At 32.4% G+C, this 24139-nt stretch overlaps 2 protein-coding genes across 6 annotated transcripts in view; both read left to right on the forward strand.

Annotated features, from left to right (window-relative positions):
• The first annotated feature begins 704 nt into the window (after nucleotides 1-704).
• On the forward strand, nucleotides 705-13336 carry LOC125065015 (integrin beta-PS). Of its 5 annotated transcripts, none has more exons than XM_047672411.1 (18): nucleotides 705-729; nucleotides 863-911; nucleotides 4687-5010; nucleotides 5094-5270; nucleotides 5507-5735; nucleotides 5823-5907; nucleotides 6351-6521; nucleotides 6981-7088; nucleotides 7422-7574; nucleotides 8125-8247; nucleotides 8514-8681; nucleotides 9977-10213; nucleotides 10299-10473; nucleotides 10833-10939; nucleotides 11053-11197; nucleotides 11542-11675; nucleotides 12049-12201; nucleotides 12965-13336. In XM_047672411.1, the coding sequence occupies exons 3-18, from the start codon at nucleotides 4719-4721 to the stop codon at nucleotides 13028-13030; spliced, it is 2523 nt and encodes an 840-aa protein (XP_047528367.1). In that variant the 5' UTR covers nucleotides 705-729; nucleotides 863-911; nucleotides 4687-4718; the 3' UTR covers nucleotides 13031-13336. The 5 variants fall into 5 exon arrangements, with proteins under 5 accessions (XP_047528367.1, XP_047528366.1, XP_047528365.1 ...); XM_047672409.1 differs by lacking the exons at nucleotides 705-729; nucleotides 863-911 and adding exons at nucleotides 3174-3388; nucleotides 3483-3637; XM_047672410.1 differs by lacking the exon at nucleotides 705-729 and having other exon boundaries at nucleotides 783-911.
• A 3582-nt stretch (nucleotides 13337-16918) lies between these two features.
• Nucleotides 16919-24139, forward strand: part of LOC125064843 (RNA binding protein fox-1 homolog 3) — a 74455-nt gene continuing 67234 nt past the window's right edge. The window contains exon 1 of the mRNA XM_047672110.1: nucleotides 16919-17045. The gene's annotated coding sequence lies outside the window, so the exon portion shown is untranslated. The remainder of the gene's footprint in view (nucleotides 17046-24139) is intronic.

The raw sequence follows: 24139 nt of genomic DNA on the forward strand, positions 1-24139 counted from the left end.
TTTTATTAAACGTACAAAATATAGCCGCTTCTATACGATCATAAAAATTAAATCATATAATATGGAATAAGTGGTTCAATTTTGCTTAAAACATTTAGTGCTATAGTATTTTAAACCAGATGTTGGTGCTTATACCAAATACTTCAAACATATTGTAGGGTAACTTCTCTTCAATCCATATTATTCTATAGTAATTGTAAAAGTATGTATAATTTCAGGCACAAGGGACATTTCTAACGTTGGTAGCGCATTGGTAATTTAAGTGATGTTTAATATGATAATTTATCATTAGTTGGCCCATTTGTCAACTTGTCACATGTCTACCTATTTTAAAATGTATAAATTAAAGTATTACATCCACAATAATATTAAGGCATGTGACAAGTTGTACTTGTGGTGAGTGGGTGGGTGGGTGTGTGGTGTAATCTCTTATGGGTACGGCATAGGGTTCTTCATATGGGGCACCTGAATTTCGAATTCGGAGGTTGTGTTGAAGAAATTAAGCCACGTAATTTAGATGATAACAGTAACCGCGATCCAGGCGAAAGCTAGTTTCCCATGGATCGAATTTTGACCTAACCGCTGTTTATATATATATATTCTGTGATATGTTATCTGTATATCTTGGTATATTTCTGTATAATCTGTGGTATAAAATGGGCAATGGATTATGGTCAAAGAGTAGAGAATGAAGTACCTAACTAGTTCATAGGTGTGTGAATGCGAATGGTACAGTAAATAAATATATTTATATTTAAATTGTGGTTTTGTTTTAAAAATATTAGTTTGCTAGTGAATTTACACCTTAACTCAATGAGATATCACAAAAATAATAACTGATGTTCATATGTATTTCTTTTAGAGATGCATGGTTCGTTAATAAAGTTGGACTCAAATATATTTTAAGGCTGGTGAGTAACATACACTTTACCTTGTATGGGTCATGAAGTACAAATATTTTCTTAATAATATATCTTATTATAATAGTATTTGTTACAAATCAGGTCATATTCAGTTGAAAAGATGTATTATATTGTTAACTCTGCAATGATTGATGATAATATAATATAATGATTTTATTATTTAAATATCTTTACACATTGCAAGTTTGTAGTGAGGTCAGTGTTGTTAATGTATATTTTTAGTGTCAACAATAGTATTTGATGTCATTTTGTATCAAGGCTGTTATAAAAAACCATAGATTACTATGAACATTAATTAAACATTGGTAACCAAACAATAATATTTGATAGGGATTGAGTGGAGTTGTTTTCTTCTACATTTTACTAATGTTTACTATTATATATAAAAAATGTTTTTTTTTCATTTTTACATACATAATCCTTCTAGTCAAAAATAATAGGCACCTACGGTTAAATAAGTTGCTCTATTTGGTTATAATAACAGTTGATAAAAAATTCAGACTTGTCTGCTCTTTAGTCCCTTTGTAATTATTGTGTGTGAAGTAGAAAAATTATCTATTTAAACCTTGTTTTAAGAACAAACATAAAATTGTTTCTAAGTAAAAACAAGGACAGCCAAGGGAAAGCTTTGCGAGGAATCTGTCCTTGCAAAGCTTTCCCTTGGCTGTCGAGCATGAGATAAATTATTATAAACACTAATTAAGCACACAAAAATAAATGTTGTTTTGCACAGACTACTAAACCAATAATTTGACCAATAAATTGCCATCCTTATAAAATGTTAATTTCCGTTTGCATAATTCAACTGAATGGTCACAGTCAACAAACATTTGTATAGCACCCCCTCTAGTATAGAATAATAGAATGAGGTTCCTTCTTTGAAACCTCATTTTGATCCAAAAAATGTAAATTTCATGATTTTTTTATGTTTCAACAATAATAAAAATTTGAGCTGATACAAATTATTAAAGCTTCTTATATTAGAAATAATTAACATTTAAAACTTAAAACTGGTGGTACATGTTAGTAACATTAATGTTTGCTTGAAAAAAAAAAAACTAAAATAAATTTCACTTAAAAAAAAAAAAACTTTTATCAATAAATAAAAAGTTATGGTCAGTATTTATATTTTTTTGTAATTTATCCTCCTGAAAGATAACGGATTTCACGTTAAAGTCGCACAACGACTTTTTTAAATCGCCAGCTATAATGAAACATCGCTGATGTTTATAGTTCGCCGTTATAGGGATGTATGTATGCGGTGGCGCCGCGCCCGTAAAGCAGACGGGTGCGGTCGTCGACCCGATGTGCACCCTCCACCGTTATCGACGGTATATATGGTATCTGGACTCAGGTTTTACGAATACAGGACAAGGTTCAGTTATAACGTATACTTAGTTCCTAGTATATAAAAAAAAGTTAACATTCTACCTCTATGTCATAGATTAAAACGGTTATCAAGTGTACGGTTTATCAATTATAATTATATTTCACTCATACATTTTCGTAACTTGTCGTACTGAATCATAAAAAAACCATGCATAAATGTAGTCTAACACAATAAGCCTTTCTCTTCAATGTCAATATTTAGTATCTATCTAAATACTTAGTTAACTTTTTTTAATTGGTAGATTAAATTATATGTGCAGGAAATTTCAAAATATGTAAGCATAACATAATTTTTATGTTTATGGCCATAAATAGCCTATACTGATGAATTGTAGGTAATAAAAGGACTAATGACAGGATGCCATATGGCTCGCTAAGGACATAAGAGCTGATAAGATAATTATGAGAAGCGTGAAATGTGAATTCAAATAGAAGAACATTACGATACTGCGGTTGAATCATCTTATTTCTGTTGAACATGACGTAATTTCATTGACCTACAAACACACCAGTTTTTTTTGTTTAACCAGACACTTTTTACTTCAAAAAGTTTTTATATTAAACCAAAAGATTGAAAACTTAAATAAAGGCAACATCTTTCGAAGAATCAAATCTCTTATTCATATTATTTAATGACCTGGAGTTGGACCACGTCAATATGGATATAACAGATAAACAAAAACACGAAATCTAGTTCTAGTCTGTTTATGCTAAGGTGGTCAATTAAATGCATCCCATACAGACTACAATACACACTGCTTAGTGCTTATTGTATTGAGTGCGATTTGGCACGTATTGGTTCCAAGAAGGAGCGGTGACGGCGCCGCTGTATCATTCGCTGACGAAGTTATTTTCTGTATTATTAGTCACGCGTGTATCCGGCACGGGCTGGTCGCGCAACTCGCGCTGCTGTTCTATACGAACTATATCTCGAAAAATAAAATCGACAAAACAAACAGCATAATTACGACTCTATGTCTTATCATAATTGCAATATTTGCGGTAAAAATATATTTATTTACTAAACGTTAATATCTTTGTGATAAGTGTCGTCTTAATAGTTGGATTCGCAAACGGTACATGATTTGTTTTTTTAATTTACTGAAGGAAAAGATTTATTTAAAGGTGACGAGTTGCCCTTCGATGTAATGTGACTAATTGATTTTATAGGAAAACGAAATAATCAATAATAATTCTTGAGAATTTAAGAAGTTAAGTGGGTCGTTGTTGTCAAAAGGTGACTGGTGTTCGTAAATATTGATGTAATAAACTACATTATCACTGAGAGTTAAGACTCTCGGACCAGAGAATTAAATAAGGCAAAGGTAATTTGTTTATAAATTAATTTAATTAATAGTATATAATTATAAGTTTTAAATTATATATTTAATTGTGGTATGATTGACCGCTTTCTAATTATTGTTTATTAACATTTGGTCTTCACGATATTAATTTGTTATTGCCATATGTAGATTGGTTACAAAATAATTAAATGAATATAATATATAATAGAAAGAGGGTAAAAGGTTTATGTATTGAATTTATTAATTATTTTATTTTAAAATTTTGCATCAATCTTCAAAGTAAGTGTTGTAATATTTAAAGTAAAATTATCATATTATAATTATTTATATTTAGCATTACAGACATATTCAGTATAATATTTCTTACGAGCTCTAGTTTGTGTAAACGATAGCGGTTTTAAAGCGCTGATTGTAGTTGCACGGCCTCGATACGGCGAAGCGTAGGCGCTTTACCGCCCGCTCCCGCCCACAGGTGCAAGCTTAGACCAGATTTTTTAACTCACTTTATCGACCATATGATCTGATTTTCATTCATAAGATACGATTCTAGTATACCTAAGATGTATAAAGATTGTTTTTACTATTAATATCGTATCTATCTATAATATTGCTTAATCTTTTTTGTTTTTGTGGTAGGTACATTTTTTTACACAAAAAACAATAAAATTTATTATATTTTATCCCTCATTCGTGTTTTTAAAAACGTAATTAGTTGTTTTATTGGCTGTATATTAAAGAGATTTAATTAGATGTGACTGTATTCCTTATTTGATATTTATCAGTTTTATCACTGCTGTGTAATGCAAAATTGGACTATGCATATTGTAAAATAAACAAAATATGAATAAGTTATTTTAATAAAAAAAAATGCTTACTACCGATCCAAAAAGTTTCGTATTCGTGCCGTGACCTGTGTCAATAATAATTTATCTCGCGTTAGGAAGATTATAAACCCGTAGTAAAGATGTGTAAGGCAATGAGATCAAAAAGCTTCTTCGCAATGCTATTTTTTAAACTTGATATTATGTTTATTTATTATTTTAGTATATAAAATAACGTATTTGTTGTAGGTATTGATCTGAAATCAAAACAAACCAGTAAAATGAATACACGAACGTGCTTACTATTTTGTTTGTGGGCGAGCCTGTTTGTTACGTGCTTGGGACAACGCGCGGAGCAGTTGCTTGCCCAAAACCCTTGCTCCAGCAAAACGACATGCAGCGACTGTGCACGGACGCCGTCCTGTGCTTGGTGTTTCGCCCCCGAGTTCAATGGACCCCGCTGTTTCAATCCCGCCATGGAGGGCGGCACCGGGGGCTGCGATGAAGCGTACATATTCAATCCAGACAATCAGCAGTCTATAGATCCGATCTACAACCGCGAACTAACAAGAGGTAAATTTTTGTTACCGTTTCATTCCAATGTACTAAAATTCGTTTTTTAAAAATATAGGAAAATAATATTTCTATAATTCCAGCGAAAGGTCGAATGGGAGTAGGTATGGAGTCTTCATATTACGAGGAATCAATGAGTAGTAGCAGTAGTAGCAGCAGCAGTGGTGGCAGTAAGGGTGGCGGGTACATGGCAGCCGGCGCCGGCGGCGAGAACTTGGTTCAAATTAAGCCACAAAGAGTGAAGCTACAACTGCGAATGAGTAAGTGCCAACAGTTTTATGACTCATGACAGATGTTTAATATTGATTTGCTAATGGCGCTCATGATTGTTTATAAAAGATTACGAGATTATAATTTATTTTATGTTTCATTATCAAAAACTTCGTGTTAAATTCGGTTTAAATTAATTTATATCATCATATAAAATAAATGTTTAATGATACTGCTGTATAATTTTCATATTTAGTGCAATATTAATAAATTATTATCATTATAGATCAGATGCAAAAGATGACGTTCTCGTACGCACAAGCGCAAGACTACCCGGTGGATCTCTACTACCTCATGGACTTGAGTAGATCAATGAAGAACGACAAAGAGAAGCTCAGTATGCTCGGTAGTTTACTTTCGAGTACCATGAGAAACATCACTTCGAACTTCCGCATCGGTTTTGGATCGTTCGTTGACAAACTGGTCATGCCATATGTTTCGACGGTACCTAAAAAGTAAGGCAACATTTTTGCATATGAATTTGACCGACTCTCGGTATGTGATTATGTAATGGTATTTAATGAATAATTTATATCTTCCAGTCTCATATCACCTTGCGACGGCTGCGCGGCGCCCTACGGGTACAAGAATCAAATGTCTCTCAGCAACGACACGGACTTTTTCGATGTTAGTATGTTTGTTTAATATCGTATGTGACACAAGCATGATGTTTTGCAGTAATTAGTGTAGAAACTTGTCAATACTAAAATTAAATTAACCTCTTACTTAAACATAGTCGTCGAATTTGACCAAGGTCGGAAGATTATGTTTACAATTTAAAATATATTACAATGTTATATTATAATTATTATGTATCTGCAACACTACTATACGGTTAAGTACGATAGAGCTGTTACTTTACTATACAGTAATACTTTATAGTCCAAAAGCTGGACCTAAATTCCTCCAGTGCAGTTGATGCAGGTTTCACTGGGTCATCTCGGCTCATTTATAGCATTGTTATTAGTGCATTAATTTTAATCTTTAAAGTTCTAAGTAAATAAATGAGAATGTTTAATTTAAATTTGAGAAAAATACTCGATTATCGATTTTTTTATATAAATTCTTAGAAAGCAGTGGCCCGCGCCGACGTGTCGGGTAACCTGGACGCGCCCGAGGGAGGCTTCGACGCCATCATGCAAGCCGTTGTGTGCAAGGACGAGATCGGCTGGAGGGAACACGCCAGGAAGCTTCTCGTGTTCTCCACCGACGCGGGATTCCATTACGCCGGTGACGGAAAGGTGACAAATAATACATCATGCTATTAGCTATTACAATGTTTCATTCGTCCATCATATACTATTCTCGGCTATGACATCATGGCGTCATTCAAATCTTATTTGTTTATCTTTGTATGAAAATTCATACAATTATTTAAACATTATAATTATCTGTATTCATTTTTATACATGTTAAGTAAAAATTAGAGGATGAGCTTGGTATCTCCTATTGTTAAACAAAGAGTCCTGCCCATGAAGAAAAGGCTTAGATGTTCTCATGCTGCTTTAATGTAGCTTGGTACAAATGAACTAGATTATTTTTGTTTATTTATCTTAATATTAACCTTTAATATTATATATTATTATTAATAACCTATATTACATATACCTATATACATGGTACTTGTTTCTTTTCCCAATCCCCAATCTAACAATACACATAGTAATAATATATCTAAATAATATCTATGTGTTTTGCAGTTAGGAGGTATTGTGCAACCAAATGACGGAGAATGCCACATGGAAAACAACTCATATACCCACTCCACGACGCAAGACTATCCCAGTATATCACAAATTAATCTCAAGGTATGTTATTATATTCTCAAATTTAATTTTTAAGAAATTTGATTATTTAAAAAGAGTAAAATTGTTGTTAAGTCAACAAATTAACTAATTGCATTGTTTATTAACAGTTTTTAAAAATATGAGTTTTAGTATTTTTTTTTTGTATATACTTGTCATGTATTTTATTCAAATATATTAGCCGCGCATAATTGTTTGGAAACTGGTCAGAGGCACTGTTTCCTTGCATTTATCATATATTTGTACAAAACTGAAAAGTAACATTTCATTGGATACATGAGGTGTGTGTTCGACATCTATTTCGACTCTCAATGTTGTATAATATTGTCACTGCAGGTAAAACAACACGCGATAAACGTGATATTCGCGGTGACGTCGGAGCAGATCAGTGTGTACGAGCAGCTCAGCAAACACATCGAGGGGTCCAGCTCCGGCATCCTCAGCGAGGACTCCGACAACGTCGTGGACCTCGTGCGCGAGCAGTACAACGTGAGACTCGATGCATATACATATTACTTACTATAAATCTGACCGCCCATCGATCGCCTATTACATCATCGGACGCTATGCCTTTATTGACTTGATACTTAACACCTAAACTACCAAACACAACAGAATGTTTTAATTTAACAGATCTCCTCTTATGAAATCCTGTTATGAAAGTTTCAGATTCATTTGAATTTTGCTTTCTACTTGATTAAACGTATGTATTTTATGTTTTTTTACGCATTGCTTGACGCATATTATGATCTCTTTGCAGCAACAATCTTAGATGTTAAAATTCAAATTGCACTAATGAATGCCAACTTCAAGGCAGCACATTAAGAAATTCATACTAATATATTATTTTACCAATATAATCAGAAATTTTTGCATATCACATCGCAAGTTAAAATGAAGAAGTCTGGATCTATTAATAAAAAAAATAAATGAATATGTTATTTGTGTATTAAATTATATTAGAGAAACTTCTTCAAGAGAAAATAGTATAATCTTAATGTCAATAATAAATAAAAAAAGTTATTTTTTGTTGTTATAGAAAATTACCTCAACTGTTGAAATGAAAGACACTTCCAGTGATGCAGTGCAGATATTGTACTACTCTTCGTGCCTAGGAAGTAAGGACAATATGGTGCAGACCAGCAAATGCGACGGACTCAAAGTATGTTTGGAATTGATCACCTACTATTAATAAATAGGGAAAAACTAAACAGTTCAGAACCATTTCCTTTTCTGTTTGTGAGCTGATTTTCTTTATTTATTAATAATAAAAATATATATAAGAATAGAAAAAAAATTGTTGAATTATCCAAATTTTCTATAATTATTATGATTGAATTTCTACTATGGGGTGAACACTACTGAAGCTGAAATTGAAACAAATTATTTTTCAATAGAGAGATTTGGTTAATGTGTTTAATTTTTTAGGTTGGTGATGTCGTTGAATTCTCAGCTGAAATCACACTCAAAGAATGTCCCAAGGACCCGAGCAAGTGGAAGCAGAGTTTCAGTATCTATCCAGTCGGTGTGTCGGAGAGTCTGAATGTGGAATTGGAAATGCTCTGCGACTGTCCTTGCGAACATCCCGGACATCATGTGAGTGGATAAAAATACCTTTTATCAGTAAAAACCTTTAACTTGAATTCAATATTAAATACTAAAAAGTATTTTGTTTTTCGATTATTCGATTTATCAACGACTTATAACAATTGTATACAGATTCAAATTTATAAACTTCTAAAACAAAAGGATAAGCTAATTTGTAGGTAAACACCGCATGCAATAAGGATTTAGATAATTGATCTTACAAATAAATACTTCAATAGATATTAACTAACAACAAAGAAGTATACATTCGTTGAATTTAATTATAGTACAAAATTATAATTGTCTAAAAAGATATATTTAAATATATATTTTTATTAAAAAGTTAAGAATTATATAATTTTTAATAATTGTTTAAATTTACTTAAAATGTAAGGTATGAGACCGCCAATTTATATTATGTAAGTATTGGCGCAATAGTTTCATGACGCAAAAACAGCAGCAGACTTCAATAAGTCCTGCATTTTTTATATTAATTATCACATATTCAAAAATTAGTCTTCGAAATGTTTCACGTCCCATGAGAAAATGGAAGTGTCCTGGTTAAAAACTGAGCGTTCATTAACTTGCTTTCGATATTGTATGTAGAGAAGGAATTAAAATTACTTTATTATGTTTAATGGAAACAGTGCCATTATGTACGTCCGCAATTGATTATTTTTTGCTAGAAGCTCGTCGACGTAGTTGCCGTTAAATTGCTTTACTGGCAGTCCAGTAAAGTAAGTTAATTATTGTTTACACGATTTAGTTTTGTTGGTAGGTTTTTACAGTCCCGCTGCGGTGCTATGTATACAAAGCTTAATTTTTCCATTAGAATTGTTGAGTGTTTTTTAGTAAGAGGATAGTTGAAACTTTGCATATAGTTTATAGATAGAAATACTAGAGCAGGTGAACAAGCAGCATAACTAAGAATAGGTATGTTTAGCTGATAATTTAGATTCAAATGGCAGGCGGAGTGAAGATAAACACACATGTGATTTAAATATTCCATACGATGTTCTAATAGATCTGCGTTATTATACTCTACAAACAGTATTCGATTAAAATTCATTCTTTATCAATACAATACTTCATCATTAATCCACTTAAGTATTTATGCTTTGATTATATTGCCATATTACCGATAAGAATTTCGCTGACGTGAACATCAGAATTTTATCAGAAATCCATAATGAATATCCACTGACGAAGGTGCCGTTCTATGTTCGACGTTAAATGACCATCGTGCATCAGTGTGAGTGGGTGAGACGTGTGGACGTGTGGAGTGAAGTGGGCCCGTGTCGCAGGCGTACAACGACAGCCCGCTGGTGTGCAGCGGCGAGGGCACGTCGGCGTGCGGCGTGTGCGTGTGCAAGGCGGGCCGCTTCGGCAAGAGCTGCGAGTGCTCCGCGCACGGCGGCGTGTCGCTGGAGCAGGAGCGCGGCTGCCGCCCCACCAACGCCTCCAGCGGCCCGCTCTGCTCCAACCGCGGCACCTGCATCTGCGGCGTCTGCGAGTGCAACAAGATGGACGACCCGCTCAAGGTACGCCTCCCGTACGTATGGTACGTGCGAGCGGAGACTCCCCGGTCGCCACCCACCGTGACTATACCGATTCCTCGCCGACCAGGTGATCTCCGGGCCGTTCTGCGAGTGCGACAACTTCACGTGCGACATGAACAAGGGGCTGCTGTGCTCGGGGCCGGAGCACGGCGAGTGTGTGTGCGGCAAGTGCAGCTGTCGGCCGGAGTACAGCGGGCCCGCCTGCCAGTGCCTCAAGGACCAGACGCCTTGCACATCGCGAGGTATGTTATCTGTGACCGACAATATTTGTTTTGTAGTTTACCTGAGCCGGATAGTTTACGGTCCGCAAATAGTATATGGCGTCATACAAATATAAACAAGACGGATTCATTTTTGCATTTTTACCTGGAAACCTTATCTGCCTATGACCTACTTGATTAAACATCCATAATTGAAAAAAAGTGTTATACATTTTTTTAATACTTATATACTATATTCTCTTTCTAATAAAAAAGGTTAAAATATAAAAAATAGAAAGGTTAGTAAGTTGACTGCACAGCCGGGTCTAATAGTCTCGGTAGTAATTTAATTTGACATGAACGTGGCCTATCCAATCATAATCTCGATTTTTTCTTAATAGAAAACGGAAAAATATGCAGTGGAAATGGGAAATGTGTGTGCGGCCAGTGCGTGTGTAACGTAGACGACGACCGACACTACTCCGGAAAATACTGTGATAAATGCCCGGTGAGTTATTGCTGATCGATACGTGAACATGGAATGACGATGTAACGATGATAAGTAACTACATCGGACGCGGTGCGCTCGTACAATTCGTACTAATCGGCTGTCGTACCCAGACGTGCCCCGGCAAGTGCGAGGACTTCAAGGAGTGCGTGCTGTGCGAGGTGCACAAGCGCGGGCCCGCCTACAACCCCGACGAGCCGGCGCGCGACTGCGGGGACTGCAACCTCTTCCCGGAGGTCGTCGAGGGGAAAATCGAAGGTGAGCCATCCGGGACTATATATGTATATATGTTTACGACTCATTTTATTTGTTGAATTCATTTTTTTTCTATAACATTGTGGTTTAGTTATTGCGTTTTAGATTTTGAACAATTTATTTTTAAAAAAGACTTAAGCCTTTTCTGTCTTTCAAAATATGATCTAAGTATATTTTATAGCTAAAAATTATATCTCATTAGGTTGAACTAACCTACAAAGAATATTTATTTTTTGTTTAACATTCACATATTTATTTATTTATATTTAGTATCGATTGTTATTGTTTTTTTATATTAATATTTCTCGAAAAATAGGACACTAGATAATTTATATTCTTATTTGCAGCAAACGAAACATTGAACGAACATTTGTGCAGTTTTTACGACGACGAAGACTGCCTTTACGTATACGTGTACTCCTACAACGAAACCCAACATCTTCACATCCGAGCGCAAAAGGAACACGAATGTCCGAGAAAGGTACATAATCCTAATAAGATATTTAAATTATCGTATTTTTTTGCGTGAATTATAAAAATGTTTATTTCTATGCTTGCGCCTAACATACAGACAATCCCCTATTGTTCCTAAAATATTCTTTCAATTGTGATGAAACTTTGGTAAAGTGTTCCGCACATGCCATGTAAGGCCCTGGACCGTAAATAAAAAGGATTTTTCTGTATAAATTTATCTTTTAATATGAATCCTTAATGTAGACCTAACCTAACCTAACCTAAAGGACCTAATGTTACCTTAACCTAACTGTGCGACTTGGCTAGTTTATCGACAAATAATGATTAGATACTTTTATAAAGCTTGTAATATTGTTTAATTATTGTTTCTTATCCTGCAGGTATTCATTCTCGGTATAGTGCTTGGTGTGATCGCCGCCATTGTACTGGTAGGTTTGGCTCTGCTAATGTTGTGGAAGATGGTGACAACTATACACGACCGTCGCGAGTTTGCACGCTTTGAAAAAGAGCGAATGATGGCCAAGTGGGACACGGTGAGAATCAAATATTATTATTTTCATTTATTGCATTATTTCAGCTTCATTTTTATGGACATAAAGAGAAATAAATCTAACTTATTGTATGTAAAGTAATAGGTCGTTATACCATCTGGTATCAAAGTGCTTTGCGCAAGTCCGTTTTAGCTAGGAATCACCAGACCTGCTACTGACAAGCAGTAATACTTAGTATTGTTGTGTCGAGTTAGAAGAATTAGTAAGTGATGGGACATAATATCTTAGTTCAGAAGAAAACTGGCTCATTGTCTACCTATACTATGAGAGAAAAAAAAATCATCTGTCTGATTTTTTTTTGCGCTTATAGAATACCTCGCAATGTTTTTGCTTAACACAGAGCATAAGATAATTTCTATTGCCTGGAGCGAAAAGGGTCAATATAAATTACCCTTTCTTTTGTATAAATTAGAAACACAATTACCAGATGTTGATTGGTTTACGCATGCATTTTATAATATTTATGTATATTATTACGCGTAATATTTTCGGTGCTAGTATTGTTAAGCTTATGTTGTTTTAGCTCAACATTTACATTTTACTTATGAATAGATCTTGGCCCTTTTAACACTACGCCACAGATACCAACAGTATTTCCACGGATTTGTACTCACGATGTGTGCAGTAAAACCGTTATTGACCTGAGATTACATTTTTATACATTTCATAAAATGTATGTGTGTTTATACTATAATTATGTGTTATTTGTATGGGATATATATAAGGAAGAAATCTTTTTTTTTAGGGCGAGAATCCTATTTACAAGCAAGCTACATCCACATTCAAAAATCCAACTTACGCCGGTAAATAATAATCTGAATAAAGAGATCTGTATAGGTGCTTACAAGTGTTTATCAAGCTATCAACACGTTAGAGAAAAATCATAAAATAATGCATTGGACTATAATCTAAAATTCAGTATTCGCTATAGTACATTAGACATTTTTAGATGATGTTTTTGACGTATACGTTATAGAAGCTTATGTAGAAGATATGAAGCCTTAGTACGTGCCTTTGAAATGAAATATTTTTTTAAATCGCTAAGCTATATGGAATATACCGTATCTCTTATACATTTTCAACATCGTTTGTATAATATATTGTAAAATGCATTTTTTAAAAAAGAAAAAAGATCTGTTTAAATATCTCAGATTTTTTTGTATCTATTTAGAGTACGCTTTTTGTACTTATATCCTATTTCATTGAGGATATCCTCTATTGTAAACAATGTTTTTGTAACTTTACTTATTTTTATTTTTGTATAACCCTTTTTTATATTGTGTATTTTTAATTAATAACACTGGATAATAAATATAGTAACTGTCAATTAATTATTTATAATCTATATTAAAAGTTTTACTATTTAAAACTTTAACATAAATATTGTTTACAAAAGAAAACCCTATTGGAATATGGTTTACGTGTGTGTGTGTTTGACGTATGTACTTATGTGTGTAGATTGTTTAAATCGAATGAAATATGGTTTCTTTAATAAACCATATTGCCTTTGATAAATATTAGTTTGTTATTAGTGTCAGATTTTAGATTGGAGATAATTATAGTATTTTATTATAAGTTATGAACAAATTTCAAAACAGTTTTTACGTAAACTCGACTATAGTGCGACTAAGATTTATATTTCATGTAAAATGAGTTTTACTTTATATACATTATGATTGTGAAAAATTGTGTTTTAAGATTTAATAATTAATATTAAAATGTACTGCCGCTTCTTCTGGTCTTGTGCCTTATAATATAAATTAGTGCCATTACTAATCATATGAAGTTAAGAAAGTGTTATTTATTTCGACATTAATATCGAGTAATATAAAACATAGATTTATTTAAAATGTAAGTAATATAAGTTTTATTTTGTTTTAAATAAGTAATCAAAGCACACAACTATTATTATATTATATTAACGCATTAAGATGGACAGTATAGATTTGGATATTATTTTATTTTGTAATAATCATGTGATATATCATATATAATGATTGTAAATGTATATATCTTTAGTTTCTCTATTAAAGCAGATGTGGACTTTTATAAATACCTAATAAAATTAACTTCTAAAATCAAACATTTATTTCATTTGTTACACAATCCCTGGGCAGTGGGCACTACGCAAATGCGTCGTTTATAATCTGAATTACGTCATGTAAGGAAAGCGATTCAAATTATTTCAAACTCGATGACGAATTATAGCAAACAAAAACAAGTTATCTTTTGATATATTTGTACTTAACATAGTTAAATAATTACGTAAAATGAAAAAGTTAAATACTTGAAATAATTGTTGTGTAGTAGATGAGGCGGTTTTATGGATTAATAAACATTTCTTCCAACGAGAATTTGACATACCAGGCTTATAAATATAAACGTAATACACGTGTATATATAAATAAAAATATAATTAAGTAGACTCGCTTGACAATTATTTAAAATTAAGTTAAAACCTAATAGGTCTAAGAAAATTTAAATATACCCAAATATTTTATAGTTTTATGAATATATTTTAAATTATTTAATGAATAGTATCTCTACTTATGAATTTTTGGCACTATCTCGATAAAAGTCACATAATGCCTTAGAGATATTTTGTGATTTATCTAAGACCTTTGAATGTGTGCAACACGAAACTTTGGTAAGGAAACTACGTCATTATGGAATTAGTGACACTGCACTCAATCTTCTGATTTCGTGTCTGAACAATCGGATTAAGAGGGTTGATATAAATGGAAAGAGATCTCCCGCAGCTCCAGTCACTGTGGGTGTCCCTCAAGGATCAATTCTTGGTCCATTCTCTTCCTCGTTTATATAAATGATTTGCAACATCTTTTAGGTATTAAATTCGAGATAGTATTGTTTGCTGAAGATACTTCTTTAATTTTTAAAATAAAAAGACGTCTTTCAATTTGTGACGATGTGAACAATGCTCTCTCTGAAATAGGACATTAGTTTAGTGTTAATAATTTACTGTTAAATAGTAAAAAGACGAAAAGTATTAAATTCACTACTCCCAATGTAAGATGTGTCAAAACGAATGTACTTTTAAATGGGGAAGCATTAGTTGTTTTAGAAACCATAGAGTTTCTTGGTATTATAATAGACTCTACGCTCCAATCCCCATATAAATAGATTTGCAAATATACTCAACTCAGCCACTTCGATAAAAAAATAGACTATAGACTGATGTAGATACGGCTCGCCTAGTGTATTTTAGTTATTACCACAGTAAAATATCTTATGGCATCCTACTCTGAGGTAATGCAGCTGATATTATACAAAAATGGTATTTTTTGTATCGCAGAAGGGAGCTATTCGTGCAATCTATAACCTGAATGATTTTTCCAGAAATTGTGACGTACGTTCTATTAATACTAGGAACAAGAATAAACTTGTTTTTGATAATTGGAGTAATCCAAGTATCCGATTACACAGAATTAGTAACTCTTTTTTGGGGCAATGTGTACGTTTTTACAACAGGTTCCCAGAAATCGTTCAAAAATATTCAATTGCAAAATTTAAAAGAATCTTTAAGGAGCGTTTGTGATCTAAAGGATATTACAACATTAATGACTTTTTAGTTGATTGTACACCTTGGGAATAAGATGATCGCGTCCAGGCTGTTTCAAATAACGGAAATATGTTTATTGTTATTGTACATGAAAACATAAAACCTATACTTGTGAAAATGAAAAATAAAAAATATATATATTCCGCTGAGTTTCTTTCGCCTGTTCGGTTACTGCATTTTAAATCCGTAATATCTTCGAAAATATTCATTTAAATTCCATGCTATAAAGGGCCATATTGATGCGATGATTTTGCAAAGTAAGCGAAAAAAATTATTGTTTATTTACGACATCACATTAGAAACCTCTAAAATTGACAATGTTTCTCTACAATATTACGCATGGAATACATGCATAATATGACTTTATCAAAATCCGATGCGAGGTTTTAAGATCTATAAAGAAGAAAAGCTTTGTTTTATACTATGTAGTAATTAAAAATTGCATTCGAGGTGAATTAAACGTAAACATAAATAAATGTTTTTTTTATTATTTTTTTAAATTAACATATATTTATCCAACATTTTCAAATTGAGAAGAACTCAAGCAACTGAGAAGAAATTACAAGAAACTCTGTAGTACCTAATTTTAACGTGAATTTTAGTAAGTTATGTAGATAATGGTGTAATTATAAAGGTGTTTGTAATATGAAATAAATAGTACACAACACTACTAATGTGTAGTGAGTTTCAAAACTAAAGACTTCAAATATGCTAACATTAATAAACTCTGAATATAATCTAAAGCGTATAAAAACAAACATTTTTCATCCAATGTATTCATGCCTTCTATATTAATTATGGTACTGGTATTAAATTATTTTAAATAATAATTTCCATCATAATATCGAATCAGATCATCTTAACATGTACGTGTTATCTCCTTTTAAATCGTATAGCGGTACCGAAACCGATCGTATGATCTTTACATAAACGAAACGACGAGTTATTATATCATTGACCAAAATTTCCAAATGATTTCACACTTATTGTATTTTAAGATTGTTTAGAGAAGGAACACATTAGTGGTATACAAAGGCTCCGCAGGTGGGTCGGCGATTAATCACAGCGAGGAATTCGCGGCGGGGGCGGAGGTGGCGCGGCTGCCCTAGTGCCGCCTCGGAAGCCCGTCGCGGCGCACGCCCGCCCGCCCTCTGCCTCGCTACTCGCTACGCCACCACAACACATGGCCCGCGACAGACGTGACCCACAATAACACTTACTTAGTCCCTACTTCGACTTCTTAAAGGTAAGATTACATTGTAATAGCTGCTGATCATTAATAGTTTATAAATTAAGTAGCTAATTTTTAATCGCTTGTTACCCTTTCCTGTGTTATTAATTGAGAAGGGATATTGCAGTCTATTAATATTTAATTTACTTTGAACGATTTAGATACAGTACGATAATTATTTATTACTAAATATATTTACCTAGAGCAAAGCATAGGCATTGGCGGGAAATATGATAATCTATTATTATATATTTATATTATATCAAACACGTAGCTTTATATGTGATATTAAACTTTTAATAATAATTTATAATTTTGTACACTACTTTCTAAATGATTTCATATATTTTGAAAACAAAGTAGCTCCAATTACTCTCAGACTTTGTTAATATGTATGCAAATGAATAATTTTGTTGATATAGCGACTTGATCGTGTCTTAGGAATAATCAGTTCCCGTTGTAACTATTTTTAAAAGTGGCGCATTGGACTTAAAAGTATGCAATTATTTCACACTATTCAAAAACAAATATGCTTCGAAACCAGAGTGACCAGAGTTATTACAAGTCTTTAGGTAATTTATTTTAAGTAAAATTATAAAACATCTTAAAATATATTAAATTGACATGAACATATTACAACTATTTATTAATAATTTGTAAATAATAAAATTTAGTATTCGTCATCTTCGTAGGTCATATAATATCAATTTTAATATTATTAGTATGTCAATGTAACAAATGTCTAACTGTCAACGTAATGATCTCGATAAGCCGATCTTTGGATAATCCAGAATCGTATTTCAGGTATTGCTAGTTGAGGCATATTCCATGTAAGGCGATTAATGCAATGTATTGTTGACGGTAACGGGATTGCACTCGTGATGCATATCGACGTGTGAAGGCGAAGCCTACCGTGTCTGCTTAATGCTGATGCATCACTTTCGGTGCCTGTACGTCGTTTAATATGCACGATACTTGGCCAGGTTTTAATATCATGGGATATAACGCATCTACTTGCATATTGGTACGTTTAACTGTGTAAATTGACATCAAAACAACATAATAAATTTACGTAAAACCTGTATCTACTCGACTAAACTATTGACACTGTCAGTAATATGTTATTTAGTTTATATATACTCACTACGTTTATCGACGTCGAAAATAATTAACCATTGTAACTTGATTTTAATGAGAAATTCATTTATAGGTCATTTGGTTGACACAATCGATTAATCGGATTAAAATTGACCAACCAGTTACTAAATAATTTGTGGTACTATTTACACATACCAACTGATCATAGTTTTTGTGCGTTATATACAATATCGTTAATCACTTGAAATCTATGTTAGTATATAATACCTACTTACATCCTTTTCTAAGATAAACCCAGGTACATGTGGAAGATATGTACTTAACCCGAGATATTCAACCCGCTATGAATGAGACCACGTCGTTTGTTTACTTCTTGCGAACCGACTCACGTACCATGTATAACATAGGGCAAGGCAAGTTCTTATTTTGTGAAATATAGAGACTAAAATGCAACAAAATGTCATTGTGGTATAAAAAGGTAGAGTACACGAAGCTAATAGCGACAACGCTTAGTATTCTCCATACAAGGACTGAAAACCCGGTGCCGCTAACAAAACGTACAACGCCTTCCTAATCCGTTTTACAAGGCATAATAGGAAAAAGGTAGAGAAAGATGAATAGTTATCGACTTTTGATATAAAAGCCCATAATCTGTACTACAATATCTACCTTACTACATGTAAATTCTTGACAGAAATTTATTTTTGAAATCACGAATCGGTTCGAAATTTAAATCATAAAAAACTTACTAGGTATTTAAATAGCTATTTAAATTTAAAAAAATATCGCTAGAGAACCTTAAGCTGTTTTTTAGAGTTACTTTCGGCGTTATACTAGCTCGATATTAATCTTAATTCTTATAAAAATGAATTATTTATGAAGTAAGAAGATTCATAAATCATACATGTACCTCTAACAGAATTCACTTTAAATACTGCAAGAGAGATACAATAAAGTTGGAACAGGCAATAAGTTTGATCAAAGTTTGGTCATTTCGCAAAGTTGCTTATTGGCGAACTATTAATTCTTGTCTTGCGAGTACTCTTTATTGATAGTAATAATAATTAATTAATTTTCATATTTCATACTTAATGACATTTTAAAAGGACTGACTAACAAAAATATGAGACACTCTGCCTTAACCGTAGGCTCTGACAAGATGAAAGGGACATCCTAGGACTGAGAGACGATTTATCAACTCCTAAGGGGTTATTCTTAGGGTAATAGTTTGTATGGAAGTTCGTCATTTTTAAAAGTAAGAAATATTGCAATCGGTATTTAGGCTTCTGTTTAAGAGTAAAAAAAGCGGTTTAAGTTTTTTAAGATTGAAATTGGGGACGAAAGTTTGTATTGAAGTTCGCCTATTTCCAATGTTTAAAATAAGGAATACGGGATTTACGCTTGGGTTTATTAATTAAGGACAGTCGTTAAAGCGTTTACCTTAAAGAGGAAAATTTGTAGATGAAATTTATATGGAAGTAAGCGATTTTTAAGTGATAGTTTCTTATTTGAGGGTAAACCGCTTCGTTACGTAACGCGTTACGGCGCTAGTCTGTTACGCATACGGCAGCGGTGGGTAGGCTCCTCATCTCTCACTCTAACATATTTTATAATCAATGAAAGATTTTATTAATAAGTATATTTCCTTACATTATCATATTAATATACAAAAATATTAAGTAATAACTTAAGCTTTTCCAAGTTTATCAATTTCAATACTAAATAGTTCAACTTAGATTAGTTTAAGTTATCATATGAATGAACTTCCGAAGATATTACAGATTTAAAATGCAGGGACATAGCGACTGTAAGACATTCTGTAGTATATTTATAATTAGCATTGCACCCGTGCGAAGCCGGGGCGGGTCGCTAGTAGAATATAAAATTAAGTAGAATTACGGTTCACTGGACACGAGTAATATCGACGAATATTAATAAAAAAACTATATTTTTTACTTATCCGAATCTTAAATCTTTGGGAGCTTCTTTATATTAACTTTATCATAACATAGACATGCCCGGAACACATTATTTAATGTTTGCGTCGACGTCATGCTGTGATGATAATATGGGCGCAACCGAATTTACTAGACATTTAATAACTTGAAACACAACATTTTGAACATAATTTTATTCTTTATTTTATAATTTTAAAATCATAAATGGTGTACACTATGTAAAATATTTTGAGTGAAACGAAATGAGGCACAGACTAGACTCGTAGCGGCTTCGTAGCGGAATTTATAAATCTGTTTTTTACAATAACTCGTTGGCGTAGTTTTCCGCTGCGGACTGTACTCGGCTGAAGACCGGACTTGGTCAAAATACCACAATCGCCACAAGGTCGACTAAAAGATATCCATGCACTTTATCACGGTTGCTTGTTGGATTTGGTCGTTTGTATTTATGAAGAAAGCGCTTATATTCCTTTTTTTTAGGATCTTAATTAGATAGGGTCAAGGTCACGTTGGATCATCTAGTTATCGTTAAAATGGGACATTAACATAAAAATCTATATCGATGTCGATAATTTTTTAAAAAGTACGGTATGTTTTTATGTTTTATAATCATAGATAACTAAAAATATATAACAATTACAAAAGATATACAAATTAATAACATACAATAAACGCGTAAAAATGCTTTTATTTAATTTACAGAACTTTTCTCATAAAATAATGATACATATATCGATGCTACATATTCGATATGAATAAAACACATTTTTTAAAACAATATAGATTTTGTGCAACAGTTATAAAGAATCTATCTAAATAAAAAGTATCTATGAGCGAAAACACTTTAAAAAAACATCATCGAGCGCTATGGCTAACTTAATTAGGATGGAGACCATTATAACTTGAACTCTGCTAAAATGGACATTTTAATTACGAATGTCAATTTTTTTTAACGGTAGAATGTTATATCATTTATTTACAACTTCAGGTCCTGGATGGTTTTTCAGACCATTTAACGGCATGAGTAGTAACTAAAATATATCGATAAAATCTATTTTTCCAGAAAAAAACAAATTAGAAATAGTTTTTTGTCGTGAATTGTGGTACCAAGCCAAAGAAGGCATTTCCTTCACCGAAATGCTGGATATGTATAGATATATCCATCATCAGTATTCAACACTTTCTTATAACGCGATCGTCTACCACAATGTCTTTAGAAAAATATTTTATAGACATAAATAATAATTTACATTGACAGCTTATAAATTATTTCTTGGATAAGTAACAGAGCGTAGAAAATGTTGGAACAATTAGCTTTATTTTCTAATATTTGTTGGCAGAAATAGATAGATAGGCCTAATGGAAAGTGGTCACCCATAGACGTAGCGCCCTTATGTCCCTTGTTTCTGTAGATACATTGGCTTACTCTGCCTTCAAACCAAAACAAACACAATAATACCAAGTATTGCTGTTTGGCGGTAGAATATTAGAATATATAGTGAATGGGTGAGTGGTACTGGTACAAAAGTGGCAAATATAATTAATAAAACATTAAACAACAACGAAATTTAATAAGTTTGTTTTAATTTAATTATTAAAAACTTAATCTTTATGAGATCACTTTATATCAATTTAAAACATTAATGGTTAGTGTAAGAATGTTCAAAGTTAATTTGTGTATAATTTTTTCTGCCTTGCAATAAAAAAAAAACAAAGGGCTTAAGGTGTACAGTGTTAACCAGGCGAGATTAAAAACAATTTGTAGGAAAAACCACGCTGGCCTTTGTTTGTATAGAATGAAACTGTAATGAACAGTAAGGTCAAGGTGACCACGGTATAAACATAGTCATGATTTAGTTAGGAAAAATGCAAATTGCCCCTTAAAGTATACTCATAGATCTTCAAAGAAACCAAATCATTTGAAGTTAATACTTTAATGCATACGTTTGGTCTGGTATTAACTTTAAATTTCGATTTTATCATAATTCGTCAGTTTTTAAAAGTTTTATTTCTAATTTACAGTAATTATTTTTATTTTATCTACAATTTTTGATTTGATCAAAAATTTTGATTCAATCACTTTCCAGTTTTCTAGGCAAAAAAATATCCAACCCTATCACTAGTGGAGGCAACAAGTTTCAATGGAATGTTACTTTTAAAAATGCTCTTGCAAGATTACTGCAAGGAACGTTTCAAGTGCAAAGGGTACAAAGATAAAGTTTGGAATTCAGGAGAAATATTTTTGCTGCAGATCAGCATTTGATGATCTTCGATTGCGATATACATGTACTATCACTGAGCCATCTGTGCTCAGCCAGATTGAAAAATAGACGCATATTGCTAATATTAAGTAGATAATGATTACCAAGTGGCCAGAACAACTTATTTTATGTTAGGTTTATTAGGTACATATTTCAGGTTAATTTAGTACTACAGCAGAAATACTTAGAAAATAACTACATAATTAATACATGAAGCAAAAACTTTGTCTCCTTTTTTACAAAAAGACGCGCAAGGAGCATGCATGCAATTTGTCACTATTAAAGTTTACGTGGATAAGGAGTGCCGAAAGTCGATAGTTTTAAAAAGTATGCCTTAGAAATACATTAAAATATTAAAAAAAATACACACATTACGATAGGTTTAACACAAACACGTTTATCTAAAATTCGTTTTTATGAATCATTCATAGTTTACGTACTCGTATATACCATAGATAATACACTTAGGTATATACTGCCAATGACAACACACGTCATGTCGAAGATGAATTTTTACATTTAATTTTTTTATTATTGTAACGCCAAGGTATCGTCCAGTTGAGCCTCATTTTTCCTACGTAACTTCTTAATCAACACATCTATTTTAGTAGCAATGAATTACGGTCAAAATTCGACCAATGGTTCCAAATTCGAGTAATAATAAATACGTAAAGAAAATTTCATGTACATTGAATTATCACTATACTTTTTCTTTAAAGAATTTAGTTGGACGAATTAGAAGTTGAGTGATCAAGCAAAGGTGACTTGTACTACACTCTATTCTATCTAAGTGTAGACATAATTTATTAACCAAACCGTCTGATATGAGCAGATTTATTACAAATTTATCCTTAAGGAAAATATAAAGAGACAGCGAGATGTTATAATAAAAGTTTTATATTGCTCCTTATTAAATATTTGATACCGTAGAACTTTGTCTAACTCGTGTTAGTACCTACTGCAGATATTGGTTCATTGACTTGGTCTTGAATTTGGACTAGGTCCCTAGGGTTTGACCGCATTATAATTAGATAATTTATAACTTTTTTACAAATACCTAATTCGTGTAATTATAAAAACTTATTTGTAACGTATGCCTATATATATACAAAGTATATTGATAGAGCAAGTTTAACTGACACGAAAGAAAATTATTATATATAATATTCCTGGTTTAATTAAAATCGGAATAGTACGAAAATCTGCACACATGTTGGACTCGCACTTGACTATTTTAATTTATCTTACTTAAATTTTTATTTGGAATTTGTTGTAATGGGTTTCGATTAGAAGAGGTCCATAATTAATAAATTAAAACAATATTTTTAAGTTAAAACTTTTTTAGGCGCAATGAATGATTTTTTTTAGAGGAAAATCTTCTGAGCTCTCGCCACCAACATGCCATCCGAGTATGAAGTCTTGCACTGTTCATCATAGTTTTAAGTTTCCACTTTATTGGCCGTCTCCATGACTTCCTATGTTTTTTATATTTTACGAGTTCAATTTTTTATTTTAAAATAATGTCTTTAATCTGTATGGATGTGTTTGATTATGTGTTAATATGTTTACGTATGGATATGATGATACTAAGCTTCGTTTAAATGAGAATGATGATTTTAACTCCAATCTGATGTCGAAATTCTTTTATGGTTGATAAAACTGCATAAAGAGTTGTTGAATATTATCAGCAACGTTTTCAAACAGAATATTGATAGTTCGTTTATATTTCCACACGTCATGACGTTGAAAACATTAGCCACATTTTCATGTGATCGTAAATATTCTAAGCTGC

The sequence above is a fragment of the Vanessa atalanta genome, chromosome 6 (genome assembly GCF_905147765.1).
Source record: "Vanessa atalanta chromosome 6, ilVanAtal1.2, whole genome shotgun sequence".
In the NCBI taxonomy this organism is placed as follows: domain Eukaryota; kingdom Metazoa; phylum Arthropoda; class Insecta; order Lepidoptera; family Nymphalidae; genus Vanessa; species Vanessa atalanta.

Coding starts and splice junctions, on each gene's coding strand:
- LOC125065015 (XM_047672411.1), top strand. CDS start 4,719: ATGAATACACGAACGTGCTTACTATTTTGTTTGTGGGCGAGCCTGTTT. Junction 11,676..12,048: donor AACACGAATGTCCGAGAAAG/GTACATAATCCT, acceptor CTTATCCTGCAG/GTATTCATTCTCGGTATAGT. Junction 12,202..12,964: donor TGATGGCCAAGTGGGACACG/GTGAGAATCAAA, acceptor CTTTTTTTTTAG/GGCGAGAATCCTATTTACAA.